Source organism: Microtus oregoni, unplaced genomic scaffold (assembly GCF_018167655.1).
Source record: "Microtus oregoni isolate MIOR12 unplaced genomic scaffold, Mior012 000004F_ref0000308, whole genome shotgun sequence".
NCBI classification, from domain to species: Eukaryota; Metazoa; Chordata; class Mammalia; order Rodentia; family Cricetidae; genus Microtus; species Microtus oregoni.
The window spans coordinates 41,668,753-41,687,644 of NW_024543063.1; the positions used below are offsets into that span (position 1 = coordinate 41,668,753).

An 18,892-nucleotide genomic window follows, 5' to 3' on the forward strand; every position below is an offset into this window, starting at 1 on the left:
GAAATATACAAATTATTATTATTAGGATTTTTAAGTTACAAAGTAAGCTGGGAATGCCTTTAATCCAAGTACTTGGGAGGCAGAAGCAGTTGATCTTTGTGTTTGAGGTTAGCCTGATCTACAAAGTAAGACTCTGTCTCAAAATAAAAACATAAAGCACAAACCACAATGGAACAACAAAAATAGCTTGTTGTAGTTTTAGTTTGCATCTCCTAAGAACTCAAGATGCTGGTTACCATGCTGGCGTTCATTATTGTCTGCAGATCTTTGATGAAGGATCTGCTCACACCTTTTTTGTTTTAAAATATTGGGTTATCTTATTGTTGAGTTTGAGACTTTATGTGTTCTATAGAGAAACCCTTTTGTAGTTCTGTATTTGCAGTCTGTGGACTATCTTTTCTAATTTAGTGGGTGGTTTTTGTTGGTTTTTTAGTTTTGTTTTGTTATTGAGACAGGGTTTCTCTGGATAGCCCTGACTGTCCTAGAAGTTGCTTTGTAGTCTAGACTGGCCTCAAACTCACAGAGGTCTGCCTGCCTCTCCCTCCCAAGTGCTGGGACTAAGGTGTGTGCCACCACTGCCTAGCTTAATTTAATGTTTGAGACTTATTTTTCAATTATGTGAGGTGTGTATTTTACATGTGGTTGTGTATATAATGAGTGCAGGTGCTGGTGGAGGCCAGAGGCATCAGAGCTCCTGGAGCTGGAGTTAGAGACATTTGTGAGCAGACTGATAGATAGTACTAGGAACTGAACTCGGCTCCTCTGGAAGAGCAGCAAGTGCTGTTAACTGCTGAGCTATCTCTCCAGTACAATTCCTTTAAAAAATATTTATTGTATGTTTGTGTGTGTGCATGTGCCTGTATGCATGTGTGTGCTGGGGTCTCGAGTGTGGAGGTCAGACGATAACTTGGTTCTCTCTTTCACTTTTGCATGGGTTCTGGGGAGTCGGCTCAGGTTAGCAGGCTTGCAGAGTAAGTGCTTTATCTGCTGAGCTAGCTTGCCAGCCCATCTTTTCATTCTTTTCAAAGAATTTCTTATCTGGTTAATAGTTATTTATTTAATGTGTATGTACGAGTGCCTGCATGTCTGTCTGTGTACTATATGTGTGCCTGGTGCCCAGCGAAGGAGGCCAGAAGAGGCTGTCAGGTCCCCAGGGACTAGAGCCATAGTCAGTTGTGAACCACCATGTCAGTATTGGGGAATCAAACCTGGGGCCTCTGGAGGAGCCGCTGGTGCTCTTAATTACCAAGCCACCTCTCCAGTAGCTTTTCATTTTTGACAATGTCTTTGGAAGAGCAGTTTGTCACAATAGCATTATGGATATGCACATGTGTTGGAGCAAGTGACTATAGGTCACTGTATTTTGCCATGGTGTCAGCTCCTTGGGGATCAGGGACTATTTTGTTCCAGAACAGGGACTGGCCATCAGAAGTAATGGTTGAATACAGTTCAGTGAGCAACATGAAGGGTGAGGCACCCAAGATGTTGTAGTCAGGGTGCAGACAAAGTTTCAGGATTGAGATGAAGAGCCAAGAGCTGTTGCCTGAGACCTCTTCTGCTTCAGAACCACTTCAAGGAGTGTGGAGAGAATCCTAAACTTGGGCTTGACTGGCGTTCTTTGGTGGTTTCAGTTTCTGAGGGAGGAACTGAGGTAAGGACATTACCAATGTCCAAGGAAGGACTAACAGCGCTAAGTTTCGTAACTAGGCAACTTGAAACCATTATGGAGTTGGCCTAACTGGCCTGGTGGTTCAGCCCTCTCCTCACTGCCTGAAGGGCTTCACAGAACCTCCTTGTCCCCACAGTGCGGAGGGGGATGGACCCAAGGCTGAAGTCATTGGCAGACTGAAGCCAGGCTGTCTGTGGCAGAGGACAGCTCATCTCCTCCCATTGCCTTGAGTTTGTCCTAGCGCTATTTTGGCCTGTGGTTTCAGCGAATGGGCCAGTTTGTAATCACTACACAGTCGCATCTTTTAAGGGTTGAGTGAGCAAGCCAGGAGAGGAAACTGCTGAAGAGATTCCCCTCAATTAATGAGGCCTTGTCTTCTTTGAGAAGGTCTTACTTTAAAGTTAATACAAGAGTAAGAAAAGGGAGAGGAAGGTGGAGGGAAAAAGAGAGAGAAGAGGTAGAGAGAGCACCCAAGTGCCTGTGTGTTTCATGTCTGGGGGAGGTGGTGGCATCTCTCCATCCCCCCACCCCTGGCAGGGAGGCAGCAATTCATGCAAAGTGCTCCCAGCTGCCCCTGGTTTATGGGCTAATCCAGGCCCTGCTCCAGCCTGTCATTCAGGGTAAGCTGCTATCATTAGTGGTCAAACATTTCTGAAAGTATTTCTTCTCAACTCTGACCACATGGCCTTTCGTGGAAGAGAGGTGGGGAGGAGCCAGGAGAACAGTGAGCCCCACCCTGTTGTCCACGTCCAGCTACTCTACAGAGTGACAAGGAGGAAGTTGGAAGACAGGATTTGTCAAAGCCTGTGTTTCTGCTTCTGCTCCCTGAGGGACAGAGGCCCTACCCCGAAAGCTGTAGGTTCCAAACCTAGGAGGCCTGTTTTTGTCCTTATAAGGAGATTTTTGGTTGGAATAAACCTTTATTAACCAGTTTCACCGCTCAAGCTCTCTGCCCTCAACACATGCATACACTGGGCTGTGCTGGGCAGTAGCTGATCACCCCGAGCTGTGCTGGGCAGTAGCTGAACGCTGCCTTTCCCTCTGGAGCTGGGGTCTGCTTTCTGCTTTTGATGAGGGGCTGTGGTGAAGGTTTCAGAGTAGTATTTCTTCCCACAAAGTAGGGGTTTTGGAATCCTTTTCTTTGACTGAGGTATGGTTGACAACTTTGGTTTATGAAATTAGTGCAAGGAAAAATAAGATGGCATGGGAAAGCTAAACCGAACCCTCCCTCAGCTTTCAACAGCTGCACCATCTGTAGGTAGTGTGGACCCAGAGGCTGCTAGAGCTGGGGTCTCTCTCATTCTCCCTCACTTTCACTGTATTTTGTTTGTTTTGTTTTATTTTTGAGGCAAGGTCTTGCTTGGTAGTCTTGGCTTGCCTGAAACTCACTTTGTAGATCAGGCTGGCTTTGAATTCATAGAAATCTGCCTGCCTCTGTCTCTTGAGTGCTGGGCTCAAAAGTGTGTGTTACCGTTACTAGTTTTTTTTTTTTTTAAAGATAAAATCTCATTATATAGTCCTTGATGTTGTACCTGCTGTCTAACCAAGGCTGTCTTCAAAACCTCAGCAATCCTCCTGACTCAGCTTCCCAAGTACTGGCTTCACTGACGTATGCTACCATGCCTAGTTCACACACACACACACACACACACACACACACACACACACTATCCCAAGAACAACTGCTGCTTCTCTTCTAAAAACTTTCATGGGTTCTTTTTCCTACCAGAAGTGTACAAGTGCAGAGAAGAAAACTAGAAAAATCTAAGAACACAAACAATAAAAACAAAGTATCCTTATTCCCAGCTCCCAAGATAATCACCATTAGTGTTATGGCTTATGTCCATCTTGTCACAGAATCTGTTACTGAAAGCTGGGCATGGTGGCACATGGTAAACATCCTAGCACTCAGGCAGCAGAAGCAGGTGAATCTCTGAGTTCAAGGCCAGAACAGAGCAAGCTCTAGGACAGCCAGGGCTATACAGAGAAACCGTGTTTTTGTTTTTAAAGAATCTGTTACTGAGAAAGAAGGTGGTAGGATGGTTTCTGACCCCACAAAACCAACTGTTCGTTGTGCTGCAGGCCTGTCCCACCTGCTGGAGAGATGCTCTCAGTAGCAAGGGGACTCTGGTGGGTTCCTCCCAACAAGGAACTCCGTTAGAGATCAAGTCTTGCCACTTTCCCAGTAACTGGGGGAAAGTAGCTCCAGAGAAAGTCAGCAATGGTCCATCCATTCCACCATGTCCTCCAGCCAAGGAGGAGGAGGCTGTGTGAGAATGCACTCTGTAGAACTTCCTGTTGTTGATTTACATACCTATAAATGGAGGTCACAGAGCCGCTCTCGGTCAGAGTGGCCACGCTAAGTGCGATGGCCATTAAAATAATGCCCGGCTCCCGGTGGTGTTCCTCTGGGTCACAGTACTCAGTTCTCTTGTTGCTGGTTGTTCTGCCCCATCCCTGTAGTCTAAGTTGTTCTCTTAGCCTTTGGTTCCGGGCCTGGGAAGAACCAGGCTTGTCTTTTGATGATGTTTAAGCCATCTAGTCATTGTAAATTAAATAGTGAGCTGTGGCATACCAGTGTCTGCTGGTGAAAGAGCCAAGTCAAAGGCAGGGAGGCTTAGGTGTTTTCACCGAGTCGAGTGGAGGAACACTACAAAAGAAACTTGAAAACACATTTTTCATCACTGCTTTGTGCTCTGAGAAAATGTCAGACTGCTTCTTCAGCTATATCTCTTCGTTTTTGTAAATGGAGACATCTCACTCATTTCCTGGCTGCCCAGACCTGAATAATTACACAGAAACTATATTAATTACAACACTGTTTGGCCAACAACTTAGGTGTCTTTCTAGCTAGCTCTTATATCTTAAATTAACCCATCCTAGTAATCTGTATACCACCACAAGGCTGTGGCCTACCAGTAAGTTTCTAGAGTCTTTCTTTTTTGGGCAGCTACATGGCATCTCCCTGACTCTGCCTACTCTCTATATATCTCTGTTTGGATTTTCCACCTGGCTTTATTCTGCCCTGTCTTAGGCCAAAGCAACTTTTTTATTAACCAATGGGAATAAAGCATATTCGCAGTACACAGAGAAGAATCCCACGTCACATTTCTGTGTTGGTTTTCACTTGCTTGAAGAGCTGATGAGCCCTTATCTCTAGTGTGGTGTCCTATCATATGCACTGGCTCATGCTGCTTAATTATCTTTCCAGCTATAGAGAAAATTGATTTGCATAAGTTTGGGGGCTCCTTTTACCTAATGGGAGAAATAGATCATCTTCTGTCTGTCCAGAGATTCTTGTTTATTTCTAACATTTAAGCCCAATAAAAATAATGTGATGGTCCCAGGGTATTTTGCCAGTTATTTCAGATGTGGGGTGATTTGCTCCAGATTTGTTTACTTCAAGTGGAAAAGTTTGCACAAAGCTGCCTTTGGGCTTTTACCAAGAAGGAAGCTTCCCTGGGTCTCCGCTGGGCGCCAGCTGCTGTTGAGTGCAAAGCTGAAGTGACTACAGGGCTTGTTGCTAACAAATAGCGGGAGCGGGAGCGGGAGCGGGGAAGCGGCTCCCTTTCTCACAGTGACTTATGTCGGTCTGCTTTCTGCTCTCAACCCCCAGAACGCACAGACATTCAGGTGGCTCAGCCAGAACAGCAACAAGTGACCAAAGCCCTGGTGCTAGAAACCGGCACCGCCAACCCGTGAAGAACCCCAGCAACAGTGGCTTAGCCAATGGCACAGGTGAGTGATGACACCCAACATTAGCCTGGACTAAGAAGGAGGTCCTTGCCTGTCCTGTGTACACTCAGGGCTGTGCCAGAATATAGTGAAGTGTGTGAATTGAGCCCATTACTTATCCCATTGACCCATCTGCTTTGACCTCTGGCTTCTGGACAGCCAGGATGATTCTCCCTGTTCCCATGCATGTCCAAAGTACTCCTTTGGGCCTGGGGATATAGCTCATTTGGTAGAATATCTATCTAGCGTGCATGAGGCAGACCTGGGTTCAGTCTTCAGCACCTTATAAAACTGGCTTAAGTATGCATGTTTAGGATTCCAGTCCTTGAGAGGTAGAGAGAGGTAGGAGGATCAGAAGTTAAAAGTTATCTTTGGCTACATGACAAGTTCAAGGCCAGCCTGGGATACATGAGATTCTGTCTCAGAAAATAAAAATGAAAAACAACATATTCTTTGTGGAGAATATTTTTAAAAGTATGCTTTTTATTACTTTCTTATCAACATTGGGTTTTATGTGAATTTAAAATAGATTTATTTAGTTTAGTTTTTATGTGTATCTATGACTGGGGGTTCCTATGTGCACCACGTGCATACAGGTGCTCTTGGAGTCCTGAAGGGGGTGACATATTCCCTCAAACTAGAGTTACAGCAGTTATGAGACACTCACTGTGGGTGCTGAGATCTGAACCCCAATCTTCTCTAAGAACACTTAACCACTGAACCATGTCCTGCTGTGTTGTTTTTTGAGACAGGGTCTCATTTTGTATCACTGGCTGTCCTGAAACTCCTGGTGTAGACCAAACTAGCCTCAGACTCATAGAGATATGCCTACTACTCCCCCAAGTGCTAGCATCAAAGGGGAGGGCTACTACCCTCAGCCTTAGGTATCTTATTTATCCCTGACATATCTGAAGAAAAGAAATTTCCTATTTAGGGAGTTTATCAACTAGGAAAAAAGACAAGACTGAGTTTGCCCTAAGAGCTGAGGGGGAGAAGATGACAGCATTCCCAGGGGTCGAGATGCTGACAAGTGTTAAGTCCCCACTAGGTACTGCTGTCACCATTCCAGCATCAACACCGTAAGAGAAGAGACACTTGGTCCTTCCACACCCAGGAACTTTTCTGCATTTGACTGTTTCCCTGTGCTCAGGAAGGAAAAGCCTGCTACAAAGTAAATGAATCATTTTCATCCTATTTCTGTCTCATTGAGACAGTGTCAGGCAGACATTCATTTTCTGGAGTTCCTGAGGACTGTTAAATCTTTAGTGACAACAGGTCATTTGTTTGTCTGTTTTTGTTTGGAGCCAGTAGAGGGGATGTGGACGTTTGCTTCCATAGACTGTAGATAGGAGTGAGTAATTCCAATCGAGAGTGACACAGAAATGACCTTTATAGATGCTGTTTGGGAATGCAGAGGTGTGACGTAAAGACACAGTAGCATGTTTGTTGTTGTGACAGTATTATTGGCCTGTGTGTGACACTGAGTAGCACTCTAGTTAAGTGCTCTGTCATGGATTTCAGTTCTCTGGAAGCAGCATGTGGGGCTTCAGGGCCCCTCTGTGGCGAATGTTGCCTGGTTATCTCACTGTGTACAGGAATGGTAGGGTAAAGTGACAAGCCTGGGACATGACTTGACTTCCTGGATTTGGGGACATGCCTGAAAGAAATGAGTTAAGCAGCTTCCTGTAACCTCTTGGATGAGGTCACTGCAGGTGTGAAGTCCCAGCAGATGCTGTCTCAACCTACCCAGTGCTTCAGGTCTAGCTACCACATCCTTCCCATCTGCATGAAGGGATGGCTAGCAAGTGACTATGGACTGTTCCATAGAGCCGCGTGCAGCTCTCTGAGCAGCCGCAAACATGCTCTTCTTAGCAAACATTTGTTCGTAGAGAAGCTTGCAGTAGCCCTGCTGGGCACAAGCCATGTCACCCTAAAATCCTTTTATACACTATCCAGGTGACACATGAGGCAGTCTCCTGGTGCAGTGACCGGGCACCAGTCACTTTATCCTTCTGTCCTTGTGTGGGTATATTCATGAGTGCAGGCGCCCTCAGAGATCAGAGGCATCAGATTCCCCCCGGAGGTGGAGTTACAGGTGATTGTAAACTTCCTGGTATAACTGCTGGGAATTGAACCCAGGTCCTCTGCAAGAGCAATATGAGCATTTAACTTCAGCTCTTCTGGGATATCAGTAGGTTTTTATTTGCTTTATATTTAGTTTTAGGTACCTTTGCTTCTGGTTTTTATCTCTAGAACATTGTATTCTAGTTTGTGAGGTAGGTTCCAGCCATGTCTTTTAAAAGCCACATGTGTCTAAGTCTAGACAACCTTGGGCATGTTTTATGGTAGTAGTGCATCTGAATGCCCAAACCATTCCTAAAACCCAGCTTCAAAGGGCAGCTCCTGCCTACTAAAACACAAAGGCCTTGGCCTCTGCCTCTGCCTTTTTGCAATGATGACATTTCTTCTTGACCTCACAGGCAGCCTGGACTATAAGAAAAGAGAGAGCTAGAACTGTTACTAGGGTGGGCAGACAGAGCCCCCGCCACACACCTCTTGGCAGTGTAGGATGTGTATGAGGATGTCTCCATCCCTCCATGTTAGGTCTGTGAGGACCACTTCCAGGATGGCACTATAGGAGTTGTGTCTCCTGCTGTCATTTTCACGGGCATGCAAGATTAATTTAACAGCTCCCTATTGCCTGTGTACCGTATTTATGCTTATAAAAGACATTAAGGGCAAAACCAGAGCCCAGTCTCAGCTGTCTTTTTCACATCATCACAAATGTGCAATACCCATTTTTGTAAAATGAAAGTAACTGGAAGACTGTCTCTATGAATGCCATGTTTCTAAGTTTTGAAAGTGCTGGGGCTGAGAAGTAGACTGATGGCATAGCACATCATTGACTGTGTGCACAGGGATTTACTGTCTGATTTTTTTTGTTGTTGTTGAAAACTTCACCAAAAATTTTCATCTGTTACAGCTCCCTTTAATGTGATTTCCGTGCTCAGTGGTTATACAGGCTTGGTGGGACCGAGGCTCCCTGTACATAGTATATGTTTAACACTCAGTGACTTACTTGCTGGGGCTTTGTTTCCTCATTTGTAAAATTAGGGCCAGAGTGTGTATCTTGCATGGTGTTATAAGGAATAAGCCAGATAAAATTTATACAGAGTATAAGGCATGGCACCTAGCACATAGTTTTTATCTGTATGAATAATGTAATGATGAGGCATAGATATTTGTTTTTGTTTCATTATTTTTTTAATCCATGTTTCCATTTATCTGTGTGGTCTTTTTGTTTACTTTTTAGAGGATTATTTTTATTAATGGCATGTGCATTTTTCTGTATGCACACATGTGTGGGAGTTCCCAAGCAGGCCAGAAAAAAGTGTCAGGTCTTCTGGATCCAGAGTTAGTTATTGGTGATTGTGAGCTTGCTGCGGATGCTGGGAACTGAGCTCTGGTCCTCTGAAAAAGTAGCTAGCTGTGCCTCCTATTGGAGTTTTCACAGACAGCAGGATTGATTTAACAGTCTCCTGTTGGCTGTGGATTGTATTTATGAGTGTAAAAGACATTAGGGGAAACCCCAGAACTCCTAACTACTGAGCCATTCCCTCTTTCCAGCCCCATTGTTTCCTTCTGAAAAGTGGTTTTCATAATGGAATGGAGCTTATCTGTAGTTGGTAGAGTGCTTGCCTAGCTTGCCTGAGCTCTGGGTTCAATCCCTATCCCCGCATAAACTGAACTCAAGGGAAGCTGGGACTATGAGACCCTATCTCAAAAACTCAAATTAAAATAATAAATTCTAGTGTAGTTAATAGCCATCCATCATCTTCCTTAACTCTGATGTAGTCCTCTATCTTTTGTTTTGTTTTGTTTTGTTTTGGAGACAAGAGTAGCTAGCTTGAAAGACTGTGTTCACCAGGCTGGCCTTGAACTCCTTCTGCCTCTGTGAAAGGGTTGAAAGGGCTGCGACTACAGTCTGCACCACCTCCACTGGCACGTGTCCCTCTTTGCAGACAGCTTTGTTCTGGGGAAACCTGAAAACATTTTTTTAAGAAGCAGTTCTAGCTGTGTTGAGTACACTGGCCTTGAATTCCTGGGCTCTGGCTATCCCGCGGGGCCATGAGTAGCTGATCCTATATACACAGGGGTTTTTCTTTAGTGTAATTCTTGGGTCAATGGATGTGAATTTTTAAAAATGAGATCAGTTTCCTTTTAAGAGAGGATTGCTGATGTGTTCAAGGCTGATAAAGCTCTCACAAAGTTGTAAATACTGTTTTGGTTTTATGCTGTCAAGGTTAAGTTCTACCTCGTGGTTTATTCTTGCTATTTTTTTTTTAATTTTATTTTGCTGTTTTGATGTTGGGGATTGAACTTCTGGCCTTAAGCATGCTGTGTACACACTGTGTCTCTGAGCTACCCAGCCCTAGAGTAATTTCTTCTGTGTTGGAGCCCTGTGCTCACCGTGTCAGTCAGGCAGCTTCCGCTGTGGCTTCTCCTCCAAGCAGAGCACTTCCCACTGTCTTTTATACTGTGAGGATTTTTTCTTGTTTTGAGTAAGTCCCACTTATTTTGAATATTGGGATAATATTTTTAAATTTTTTTATTTCATGTGTGTATGTGCTTTGCCTGCATGAGTTTGTCACCATGTGACTGTCTGACAGGAGTCAGATGCCCTGGGACTGGAGTTACAGATGGTTGTGAGCCGTGTGGTTACTGGGAATTGAACCTGGGTCATCTGGAAGAGGTGCCAGTACTCTTAACCCCTGAGCCATCTCTCCAGCCCTGGCATATCATATCTTTAATTCTGAAAGGGCTAGCTCTGCCTTGTTACTTTTTCCTCTTTGAAAGTTCATAAATTTTTCAAAAACAAGTTTTAGACTTTCAACTTTTAGAGGCATGTGTTGTCTACTTAAGCTGATTAAGACTTTAATCTTACCACTAATCAGGCATGGAGGTATGGTTTGTTCACCTTTCCCCTTTATTATTATATAACTTTATTTTTTCCTTTTGCATAAAGATTCATTGTTATTGTTTTGTTTTAGAGAGAGGGTATTATTATGAAATTCTAACTATCCTGGAACTTGATGTGTAGATCAGGCTGGCCTCAAACCCACAAAGATCCACTTGCCTATCTGCCAAGTGCTGGGATTAAAGGCCTGTGCCACCACGCATATCTATCTTTATTATTTTTAATCCTGTGTCTGTGTGTGGTTATGTGCCAGAGGTGTCTGCTGTGGGTGCTGGGAGCCAAACTCAGGTCCTCTCCAGCTCCTAATTTAAAACAAAAAATCTTGTGTGTGTATTATGATTTTATGTGTTTATGTGTGGGTATATACATGTGTGTGCGCACGCACTTGTGTGTGTATGATGATTTTATGTGTTTATGTGTGGGTATATACATGTGTGTGCGCACGCACTTGTGTGTGTATTATGATTTTATGTGTTTATGTGTGGGTATATACATGTGTGTGCACACGCACTTGTGCACCTTTCTGTATAGGTCAGAGGTCACTGTTGAGTGCCTTCCTCAGCTGCCCTTCACCTTTTGTTTTGAGACAAGATCTCTATCTCTCTCTTTACCTTCCTTGCCCCTCCCTCTTTTTCTCTCTGAACTTGGAGCATGCCAGTTGCTAGGCAGGCTTGCCTGGGATGAAGAAAAAGAATGTCCAGTTCCTGATCTTTTTCTTGGCTAAAAGGTTTCCTGTTCCTGAATGGATGTGATTCATAAAGTTGAAGTGTTAACCACCATCACAGAAGAGCACGTGAAACACTTGTAGTTGCAGAAACCAGTAGCTGTTCAGCTGCCTTGGTACCTCCCCTCCCCTCCTGCCCTTGGTCCTCCACTTTTCTTCCTATCCAGGACAACATCCAGACCCTCTTCTTTTCCTTCTTCCCCATTATTTCCACCTCTTGATACCCTGGATTTGAGTGTCAATTCTGCTGCTCGCTGATTGCACAGCACTCTAAGCAGTCGTGGAGCTTGCATGTCTTTGAAGGGGGAATGACATTTTCCGCATGGGCTGTTGGGATTGCAAATGAGCTAATAAAAGTATCCTTGCTAAAGGCAATGAGGGATCCTGGATTGGATTCTTGAACAAAGTCTAGAGTTTAGTTAATAGTATTATACAGATTCTTTTTTTAGTTTTGTCAAATGTGTTATAGTTATATTAAGGAATAGCACTAGGGAACATTGGGTAAAGGACCACCGTCTTTTCAACTTTTCTATATAAAGATTCCTTCTAAAGTGGGAACTCAGGAGGTTGAGGCAAGAGGATCATAGTTCAAGGTCAGCTTGAGCTACATAGGCACTACTCCATCTCACACAGTAAGCAAACCAAAGCTAAATAATTGATCACTCCCAAATATATTTGAAGACCTATTTTTTAAATGGTAATGTTATCAGGTGATTATAGTTCTAATATCTTTTAAAATTATTAGATTTAGTGAATGCTTATTTGTTAAATAAATATTTATTAAATACTGTTTTGCTGGACAGTGTAAACTATAAGCCAGGACAAGACCCCTGCCTTTTAATCTTTCAGTGAAAGTTGAAAATACATCCCAATCAAGTGCCAGCCGCTGTTGCAAGAGCTCTGTGCTGCGTAGCGGAGGCCACAGACACTGCTGGGTCTCTGCAAGCCGTGACCAGCTGCACCGCAGTGGCTTAGAGAACATCTGGGGGAAAGGGCTGGTGTGACAGATAGGCAAGGACGTAGGGGATAGAAAGGAAAGTGTTGCTGGGGCTGTGACTCAGACCGTAGAGTGCTTGCTTACCTAGTGTGTCCCAAGCTCTGGGTTTGCTCCTCATACTGTATACACACGCTTAGTGGTGCATGCCTGTAGTCCCAGCACTCCAAAGGTAAAGACAGGAGGCTCAGATATTCAGGGTTAGTGTTGGCTACATAGTGAGTTTGCGGCTAGCCTAGGATATGTGAGACCCTGTCTCAAAAGAAAAAAAGAGAAAGAGAAAAGAACAGAAAAGCGGAAATATTGGTTGTACCAACAGCAGAGACAGCCTGAGTCATTTTCAGACTTCCACTGAGGTAAAGCTAGATCCTTCGGTTTGCCACACAAAAGAATTCCAGGATGAATATTATGAAGCAGAATTGGAGTTTATTAAAAGTCAATAATAATAATTATTATTACTGTTATTATCATTACTGAGATGGTTTCGCTATGTAATCTATGGCCTAGAACTCTGTGTAGACCAGGTTTGGCCTTGAACTCAGAGATCCAGCCAACTCTGTTTACAGAAGGCTTTATTTTTATTTTATGTATACAAGTGTTGTGCCTACCTGTATATTTATATCCCACTTGGGTGCCTGGTACCGCTTGAGACCAGAAGAGAATATCAGATCCCCTGGAACTGGAGTTATAGATGGTTTTGAGCTGCCATGTGGGTTCTGGGGACCAAACCTGGGCCCTCTGCAAGAGCAGCAAGTGCTGTCAACTGCTGGGCCATCTCCAGCCCCTTTAAAGGCATTATAATATAGATATAGATTTAATATGTAATGTAAGCTCAAGGGCTTATGAGGAGCACAAGACACTGAGAGCATGATTATGGGCTAAAGAAGAGTCACAATACCATTGTCGTTACAGTATTTTTATCTAGAACCTGATATCCCTGGGGCTGAGGAAATTTAATTAAGAAAACTTGCTCTTCTTCTAAAGGATGTGAATTTGGTTCCTAGCACCCACGTTATTCAGCTCATGACTAACTGCAAACTCCTGGTCTCAGCAGGCACCTACATTCACATGTATACACATACATCTATTAACAATTTCTAAATAAAAAGGCATTTTAAGTTGGCGTAGTGGTGCAAGCCTTTAGTTCCAGCAATGGTGAGTCAGAGGTAGGCAGATCTCTGAGTTCGAAGCCAGCCTAGTCTACAGAAAAGTTCCAGGACAAGCAGGGCTATACAGAGAAACCCTGTCTCAAAACTGAGAGAGAGAGAGAGAGAGAGAGAGAGAGAGAGAGAGAGAGAGAGAGAGAGGAGAGAGAACATAGCTCAGACAGACATGCAGAGGCAGCCTCTATTGTGTTTCTTGTGATTTCCCCTAGAGCCATTCTTTAAATGTACAAGTGAATGCATGTGTGTTATCTGAGGGGAAAAAGACACGTGTGTTCGTGCACATACAAACGATAACAGTATATATACCCTGTTCAGCAATTTCTCACTTAATTATATTAGAGTTTTTCCATAGGACTTGAAGCTAATGTGAAGAACTTTGTCCTGTATATTCCTCCAACTAAACCTAGCTAATTGGGCAATAACACATCAATTAAAATGTTTGAATCCTATACCTCTGTGTTTTTTTTTTTCTACAACATTTTAAAGCTTTATTTGTAATTCTGTGCGGGCGGATGCGTGTAGAAGAGTAGAGGGAATGGAGCTGGCCAGAGCTACCAGATCCCTGGAGTTAGGTTACAGGTGTTTGGGAGCCATCAGAGGTGCTGGGAATTGAAGTTACATTCTCTGGAACAGCAGTGTGTATACTTCCACCCCCTCAATAAATTTTTAAAGAAAGTGAAACGCCATTTTCAGATGATGCAAGGTCATCAGCTTGTTATTCTGGAGACTGGCAGAGGGAGAATCAGGTTTTTCCACAGGCTCCATCCCCCACAGTCTGAACCCTGGGGAAGCAGAGTGGTTGAGGGCCAGCTCCTCTTTACTTAAATGAAGACCACACCAAGGGTATTAGAATTGGCATTTTGCAACCTCCAATGAATTATTGAAGTATTTGTCAGTTTCTGACTCTTTGTTAATTTACTTATTCTCTGACTTTTCACAATTTAGTATATTACTATAGCTCTGTAATAAGTCTGATATGCTGGAGAAAATCCCCGACAGAAACCAGCAGTCTTCTTTAGACTTTCATCTCTACTCTTGCAAATTTAGTTTCCCTTATAAATTTTACAGTGAATTTATCTACGACTTAAAAAGGCATGGTGGGTTTTTTTTAAAGATTGGAATTGCATAAAGTTTATAGATTTGCATAAAGAGGATTGCCATCTGTTGTAGGTACTATCTTAGCTCAGATAGAATATGGAAAACAAGCAAAGTTTTGCATTTATGTTGGGAAAACATTCTTGGTACAGATTTAGTTATTAAGCATCTGATGTAGCCTCTTTGCCAGATAGCATTAACACTTGGAAGAAAGCAGCAGTCTCAGGGTAAGGATACAGCCCAGCTCAGGGACAGTGCACTTGCCTAGCCCTTGCAAGGCCCTGGCTTTGATCCTCAGCACTGCAAGATAAATAAATAGAACAAAATCCAAGGGACTCAATCAGAGGCAGTTTCACGTCTCAGGGTCACAGTCATTTGTTAAAGTCAAGCTTGGTCATATCCTGGGAAGACATTTTGGTTTCAGCTGACTACCAGTGTTAGCCAGTTGGATCTGGTTATATGTAATCTTTGTTCCCACTAAAGGATGTGCAAAAAAGTGGAGAGAGTTACTTAAGCCCTGGAGGCTGACAGCAGAGTATGAATTAGATGTCTTATGACCGTGCCAGGTTATTCAGTCTCCTGGATGCTTGATTCCTCAGTAGAAAGTGGGACGGTTGAGGTGCCTAGCTGTGGGGCTGTGTGTGAAGCTTCAGGAACAGAAACTAAAGAAAGAACTTTGTGTTCTGTCTAGCACACACCCCACCCCATCCCATATTCAGTAGTAATGTTTATTATTCTTATTTAAATTTGTCGTCTGGAACTAGAGAGATGGCTCAGCAGTTGAGAGCACTTTCTGCTCTTTCAGAGGACCCTGGCTCAATTCCTAGCACTCACATGGCAGCTCAGAACCTTCCCTATCTCCAGTTCCAGGGAATCCGTTGCCCTCTTGTGAACTCCTCAGACACAAGCACACAAGTGATGTACATACATTCATGTAGCAAGCCATTAATACACATAAATAAAATAAATCTCTTAAAAAGATAGTCTTCTGACTCTCTTGGCAGATCCTGATACTATGTAGGAGAAATGCAGGCAGTTAGACAAGGATAGCCTGGAAACAGTGAGGAAATAGTAGCCTTTGTATCAGGGTCAGAGGCGGGAGACTAATGCGGAACAGGAAACATACCAGGTACTTCTTTTGGATTGCTTTGGCATGGACAGTGGAGGGCAGCTGATGGAGTTGAGCTGAATCTCCTCCAACCACATCTGCTTTACAGTAAACGGTAACTGTGGCATCTCCATGGAGGTCCAGGAGCAGGTGCTCACCTGCTTTTCTAGGAGAACTACAAACAAATTTCTGAATTAGAAAGAGGAAACTAAATGATGACTAAGCTGTTTTGCATTGAAATTCTGATTTAAATGTGTAAACAGTTCTGCATATAACTCCTCTATTTTCAAAGAATTGCAATTGTTTGAAACCATTTGCTCTCTCTGTTCCAAGTCAGAGAATTTAGAGTGCCTTGGGGTCCTTGTAGACATAGTGATCATCAAAGACCTGAAGAAACTAAGTGAGGTAAGGAGGTTAGGAGCTGCCTTGTTCACTTGTTGTTGTCTGTTGTTGCCTTGGAGACAAGTCCTTAGTTCTGAGTCCCTTTTACTTTTACATACCTGTTAATCCCTGATTCTGTCCTTGAATCAAGAATCTTTTCTCTACCTTGGGTCACAACCCTTTGGGATTGAATAATCCCTTCACAGAGGTTGTGTATCAGATATTTACATTACAATTCATAACAGTAGAAAATTACAGTTATGAAATAGCAATGAAATAGTTTTATGGTTGGGTCACCACAACATGAGGAACTGTATTAAAAGGTCACAGCATCAGGAAGGTTGAGATCCATTGCTTTAAGAGAACACTATGGGGATTGGTGAGATGGCTCAACAGTTAAAAGCACTGGCTGCTTTTGCAGAGGACCTGGGAACTGATTCCCAGCACCTCGGTGGTGGGTGGCTCACAACTGCCTGTAACTCCAGTTCCGATGGACTCAACATCCTCTTCTGGTTGCAACAGGCACTGCATTCGTGTCGTGCACAGACACACATGGGAACAAAACACTCAAACACATAAAATAAGATTAAAATAATAAAAAAGAACATTATGGAAGTTTCTGCCTTTTTCTGTGTGCTGTCCATGTCTAGCAGACAGATGGCAACTTTAAAGGAAAGGATGCACTCCTGTAAACGTGGCCTTGGCTGTCTTCACTTACAGCAGCACCCTCCCTCGTTACCCTGTCCTGTTACTCTTTCTTGTATTGATATCACTGTGACCACAGCATATTAGAAAACCCTAATAAAGTTATGTTTAATTAATTTACTTTTGATCTATTTTCTGGGGCTGGGGAGGTGGCTTAGTGAGTAAGACTGCTTGCTCTTCAATCAAGGAGACCTGAGTTTGAATCCCCAGCACTCATAAAAAATACAGGCATAGCTTCCATGTGCCTATAATTCCAGCATTGGGGAGCAGAGACGGGTGGATCCTGAAAGCTTGCTGGTTAGATAGCCTAGCCAAAACTACAAGCTTCCAGTTCAGTGAGAGACCCAGTCTCAAAACTGTAAGGCAGAGAGAGATAAAGGAGGACACCCGCTACGCTGCTGCAGCATCTGCACACAAGTGCACAGGGTGCAAGTGCACATGGATGTCACTCACATGCACACACACATAATTCATTTTCTCATGTCCTTTGGGAAGACATCACTAACCTAATGTAATTTTTATAGTAATGCTTTTGTTGTTCTTTTGTTTGTCTGTTTTTGGAAGTAAGTTCTTATATAGCCCTGGCTGTCTGGCCGAGAGTTTACTGTGTAGCCCTCTAACCAGAATACCAGAGTTTACTGTGTAGCCCTCTGACCAGAATACCAGAGTTTACTGTTTTGCCCTCTAACCAGAATGCCAGAGTTTACTGTGTAGCCCTATAACCAGAATACCAGAGTTTGTGTCACTTGTCACCAAAACACTGATAAGCAGATACAGGAATCGTATTTTTTTCTCAAAATTGTTATTTTTAATTATGTGTAGGTGTGTGTATCTGCATGTAGGTATGTGCATATGAGGCCAGAGGTGACGGATGCCCTAGAGATGCTCGACAAGAACACTGCAAACCTAATGCAGGCCCCCTGCAAGAATAGCAAGTACTCTTAACCACTGAGCCATCTCCTTAGCCCCAGGAATTGAGTGTTTAAACTATACTTTTTAGATCTGACAACTTGTGAAAATAGGATTACTAGCCCATAAAATCTGCCTTCCCTCCCAGCTCTTGCCACACACCTCCTAGGGAGTGGGAACAAAGGTCATGCTGGAGCCTTGTGGGAAGTCTTGTCTGTGAAATCCACAGTGCAGCTCTTCTTATTGTCTCCTTATTTTCTCTTGTTACTAAATCTCGCGTGTAGCCAGCTCTCGAGTCCCACTCGGGTAAGTTAGCTCAGGACACACTCATCATTGTGTCTGCTGATTATGATTATTCTGTAGTGTGTATGTGCAGAGTCTTTCCCACATTATGGAATACAAATGTGCGCTTATAACTAGAATATAAACGTGTCCCCACCTACTGTTTTGGCTACCATCAGACCTGATTGGCATAAAATTTACTATGTGGCTTCAAACATCTTCCTGCCTCCACTGTCTGAGGGCTGTGACCAGCGTGCAAGGCCTGGTTTTGTAAAACTCACAGTTGTCTAGTGTGAGTAGGGCCGGTGTCATAGACGCAGTGTTAGTGAATGGTGTGCAAAACCTAGTCAAAGAGAGCAAAATTCTTATTCCTAGTTATCATGAAGTATGATTTGTGCATTTCAGTGAACGAGGAACCTACTACAGCCAGTGATCCCGAAGAACCTTCTGTTGTTGGTGTGACAGCCCCACCAGCTGCAGCTTTGAGCGTGTCCCCAAACCCCAGCACAACATCTCTCCCTGGTCCATCCACACCAGCGGAGGGAGAAGAGCCCAGCACTTCGGGGACACAGCAGCTCCCTGCCACCGCCCAGGCTTCTGATGCTCTCCCTGCTGGGTGAGTAGCCTTGTGTCCCATCATGTTACTCGACTCCTCAGCAAATGCCTTCTCCACCAGGTCAGAAGCAATGTGGTCAATTCATACCTAGTGGCCAGGGGTCTCTGGGAAGGCTGCCATGTTTAGGAGCAAGAGAGGTGTAGAGGTGCTTGCTTGGCAAACATCTGAAAGATCCTAAACTATCTCAGGAGGCAAGTTAGTGCTACCTTCCCCTGGGACCCAAGTGCACAGCTTCTGTGGGACAAGGAGCTTGTTGCTTTTGTGAATTGTTTGTGTGTGTGAGAGAGGGAGGTGTCTGACTAGATGCTGCCTAGAGAATAGCTTTTTCCCTCCTGAGTTTGACCTTGGCAATCCATGAAGGACTCAGGCTTTAGGTGCTGAATTGCTGTGCCCGTTATCCCCATAGCCGTGGCCCGTGTCAGCACAGGTACTCACTTCTTTGACCCCTTTTACTCTGGATAGCAAAGACCTCAACCAAGATGACAACTCCGGCAAGACAAAGAGAAGCTCAGTTTTGACTATGTAGTGAG

The 18,892-nt window shown here is 43.8% G+C and overlaps 1 protein-coding gene across 4 annotated transcripts in view; it reads left to right on the forward strand.

Annotated features, from left to right (window-relative positions):
* The window catches only part of Wwp2 (WW domain containing E3 ubiquitin protein ligase 2), a 118,305-nt gene that overhangs the window by 59,877 nt on the left and 39,536 nt on the right, over positions 1-18,892 (forward strand). For all 4 annotated transcript variants that reach the window (XM_041650062.1, XM_041650064.1, XM_041650063.1 and 1 more), the window contains 2 exons: positions 5,286-5,407; positions 18,152-18,362. In XM_041650062.1, the coding sequence (XP_041505996.1) occupies positions 5,286-5,407; positions 18,152-18,362 (333 nt within the window). The remainder of the gene's footprint in view (positions 1-5,285; positions 5,408-18,151; positions 18,363-18,892) is intronic.